This window comes from Elaeis guineensis, chromosome 4, assembly GCF_000442705.2.
Source record: "Elaeis guineensis isolate ETL-2024a chromosome 4, EG11, whole genome shotgun sequence".
Classification (NCBI taxonomy): domain Eukaryota; kingdom Viridiplantae; phylum Streptophyta; class Magnoliopsida; order Arecales; family Arecaceae; genus Elaeis; species Elaeis guineensis.
In genome coordinates, this window is record NC_025996.2 from 17684535 (window position 1) to 17688110 (window position 3576).

The window sequence follows — 3576 nt, forward strand, 5'->3', positions numbered from 1 at the left end:
ATTCTTATGCAATAAATACAGCTAAATGAAGTATAGGCACATCAAGCATGGAAAATGAAGTACACTTTTTCCTTAAAGAAAAAAAAAAAAAATCTACTTGATCGCGTATGTATGATATATAATGCACGTATACCCTTGCTGCAAGAGCTCCATCTCGCAACAGGGTGAAATGCCGATGTCTGACATAAATTCCTTTTGGATGCAAAAGAAAATCAGCCTAGAAGAAGAAGAAGAAGAAGAAACTAGCATTGCTAAACAGTCATACTTGCAGCTAGTGTCTATCCATCGATTGAATGCATGATCTTTGTTGGACGTTGGTTGGGATGGGTAAACTACTTCACAAAAACCTTCCTATCAACAGATTAGTCTCCATTCTTAAACGCATCCTCTTTCGTTGGTGTCTAAAGGACGTTGATGATGATGATGATTTTATGAAATAATTCCAATGCCTTATTGCAGCAAATTAGCTCTCCAGAGCCCTTAATCACGTGAATATTTCTAGAGGTTTCCAAAAAGCAAGTACCGGCATCCACATGAGCCTAGTCGACAGGGCATCATGAATCACATCTAGAATAGACCAATGACACCAAAGCGGAGCCCACTTCGGACAAAAAAAGTTGTGGCTTTGTATTGCTGCGCTTCTGCTTAATTAATTAATCGCCTCGTGAGCTGTGTGTAGAAGGCCAATACCTTCTCTAGTCGATCTACAGAGGGCGAGGGAAGTGACCCGGATTAAAATTTTTATATTTTTGCGACACGTGAGGTGAAACTTTTTTTCCCGTCTTTTTTTGTATGTACATCTGGTACTGTAGAAGGTGCCAGTTTTCTTTAATTCATCGTAGGACAAAGTTTGCAGTAACAACAGTACTTACACGAAGGACACCTGTATAGGTTTTTCACTGACAATTGTCCCGTGAGGCGCTACGCGTCAACAGGGAAACGAGTCGACGTGTCTCCGGATGGGATCAAAGAGGGGCCTTGGAATTTATACGTGTATCGTGAAGAACGTACGTCTGAAAACCCTACAACATTCTCTCTCCAAAGTACTTTCTCATCGGTGACGACGCATACATAAGAAAGCAGCTCTTCATCGCTCGCAAGTGTGGACTGATTACTTTCCACAAATAGTAAGGCGCTTTGTAAACCCCTCCATCCCCATCACCCCAGGCCAAAAAAAAAAAAAAAAAAAAAAAAGAAAAGGAAAAAAAACAAGCAAAATAAAAACCCCCGGAGATACGGTGACCAAAATAATAATATATAACAATATAACTTTTTTCTAAAAAAAAGTAAAAATATCGATTTGGGCTTTGAGGGATAAGTAAAAAAGAAAATATGAATTAGATTCAAATAATCTTACTAGCAGCTTGAAAAAAGAGAGCAAAAAAAAAAAATGTTAAATTCAAATATTACCACCGGAAGTGCAATTACACTGACGATCAACAAGCTTCTTCAAGGAGGAAAGCACAACAAGAAGCGTCAAAATAAAGCAGGCTTTCATTGTCTAACCGTGGAAAGCATTACACAATAAATATAACCCAGTTTAACCGCATATTACATGTAAAACGTAACATGAAATCCCCACCCCACACACGCTACACTTTCTGGCTTCAAATTCAGAACCTTCGGCCCATTTCCCACACATAATAACATTTTAATTTTTGTTTTTATTTTGTTGTTGAACCAGGCTTATTCGTCATCCTTTCTCCTAACTCAACAACAGTAACAACTACAGCTACAACCATTACATCAACGAAACCAAAACCAACAAGAACCCAAACAGTCTATATCAGAAACTATATATGCAAGCAAAGAGACCACAGACAAAGAGACCAGGGGATTTGGGTGGTGAGCAAGCTGGTAGTTTAAGAGCACTGGAAACCGGTGGGGACCTTTTTCCCACAGTAGTTGATGAGCAAGCTGAGGTCGATAGGAATGTTGAGGTTAGCGCCGAGAATATTGGCCTTAAGTGCGGTGCAGAGGCACACGGCGGCCTCGAGGTCGGCGAGGCCTTTGATGAGAGAGCAGCATGGCTTCTTAGGTGGCTTGCCGAGAGTGAGGTTGATGAGGCCGTTGAGCACGTTGGCGCATACGCCTAGCTTGAGGGTGTCAATGGGGCACTTGCCCTTGGAGGGGCTCGGGCTCGGCTTTGGGCTCGGTGGCTTTGGACTGGGGGGCCTGGGGCTTGGAGGCTTGGGGGTTGGGCCCGGGCAAACACCACAGCCGCTAACCAGAGCAAAGAAAAGGAGGTTGAGAGCAAGGAAGAGAGCAGCTGATGCTGAGGTCTTGGATGCCATGGCTCGGTAATCACAAACACCTACTTAATTAGTGGGATGGTTTAAGCACTGGAGGAGAGGGAGCAGTACTAGCTAGTGGCGTTTGTGATGGAAGGGTTTGGCATGGAGGTGTTGGGTATTTATAGAAAGGAAGCAGATATTTTAGTTTTCTAATGGAGAATGGAGGGCCAGTAGATTTTGTAGTAATTTGTTTATTGATGGAAAGAGGAAAATGAATAGAAGATGAAGGAAGCTAAAGGCCATGTGGGCTGGGTGGTGGCAATGCTTGTTTTAGCTGGCAGGAGAAGGGAAGGACAAGGGAATGGCTTGGAGGTTTGTGGTGGTGGGGCAATGAATCTGGACAAATGCTCATGACTGCCATGGCCAAATATCAACATCGCCTCCAACTTGTACGACGGTGCTGCAAAATGGTGTACCGTAGACAAGCATTGGGAAGAGTAACCTGGATTTAAGCATTGGCTAGGCCAATTACCGCTGGGGCTGGAAATGAATCGGACTGGACCAGACCACCTTTCCTTTGGAGCTGAATCTGAAATTTTATTTTGGACGTCAGATCCGATGTAGGTTCGAAATCTTTTGAAAAATCCAGATTTGAGTCTGACTTGAATCTGATTGAGCCAGCTTGAATTATTCATTTAGGCCAAAAATTGAGTTGGCCTAAAATTTAGAACTCCTATTGCTTTGCCCTGGTTGAACCTCCGACATCCACCACCAGTGATCCCAGCTTCGAGAACCAGCCAGTTCAGTGTTGTGATGAAGGGCGACGCAAACAATAGTCTAGAAAATTCATCAATGGCAAGAAAAGATAATGTTGCCACCGGTGCCACCTAAAGAGGTCGTGGCAATAGCAGGACTGTGGTGGAGGTAACCTTCAGCCCCATCAACAAGTGGCTTAACGAGAGGATAGTTAGGCTAGGCCAACATGGTGAAAAGGAAGGTGAAAGAGAATGGGAAGAGAGATTATGGTACCTCCGGTCCTCAATGAAACCGTAGTTGGCCGACAATATGGGGCTTTTTTCTGCCTGGCTAGGGTTGATGATCGGTAACTTATGAATACAGGACAGGGCTATAGCAGCAATTTGAAACTGCTGCCATAGCCCAAAAAATCATTACTATAGCTTATGATAGCGATTTCACAACCGCTGTCATTATCGTCATCGCCGTAGGTCTATGACAGCTGTTGTTGCAATAGTTACGGTAACCGCTGTCGTACATTAGTATAGCAGTGATTATTAAACACGGTTAAAATCGGATCTATCACAGCGGTATATAGCAGCGGTTG

General features: G+C 43.3%; 1 protein-coding gene across 1 annotated transcript; it reads right to left on the minus strand.

Annotated features, from left to right (window-relative positions):
- Positions 1 to 1476: 1476 nt before the first annotated feature.
- Positions 1477 to 2402, minus strand: LOC105043615 (14 kDa proline-rich protein DC2.15). Its single transcript, XM_010921217.4, has one exon. It carries the CDS (start codon positions 2292 to 2294, stop codon positions 1863 to 1865), a length of 432 nt encoding a protein of 143 aa, XP_010919519.1. The 5' UTR covers positions 2295 to 2402; the 3' UTR covers positions 1477 to 1862.
- Between the last annotated feature and the right edge of the window lie 1174 nt (positions 2403 to 3576).

Bases quoted from the DNA above. Each gene is read 5' to 3' on its own strand.
- LOC105043615 (XM_010921217.4), bottom strand. From the start codon at position 2,294: ATGGCATCCAAGACCTCAGCATCAGCTGCTCTCTTCCTTGCTCTCAAC.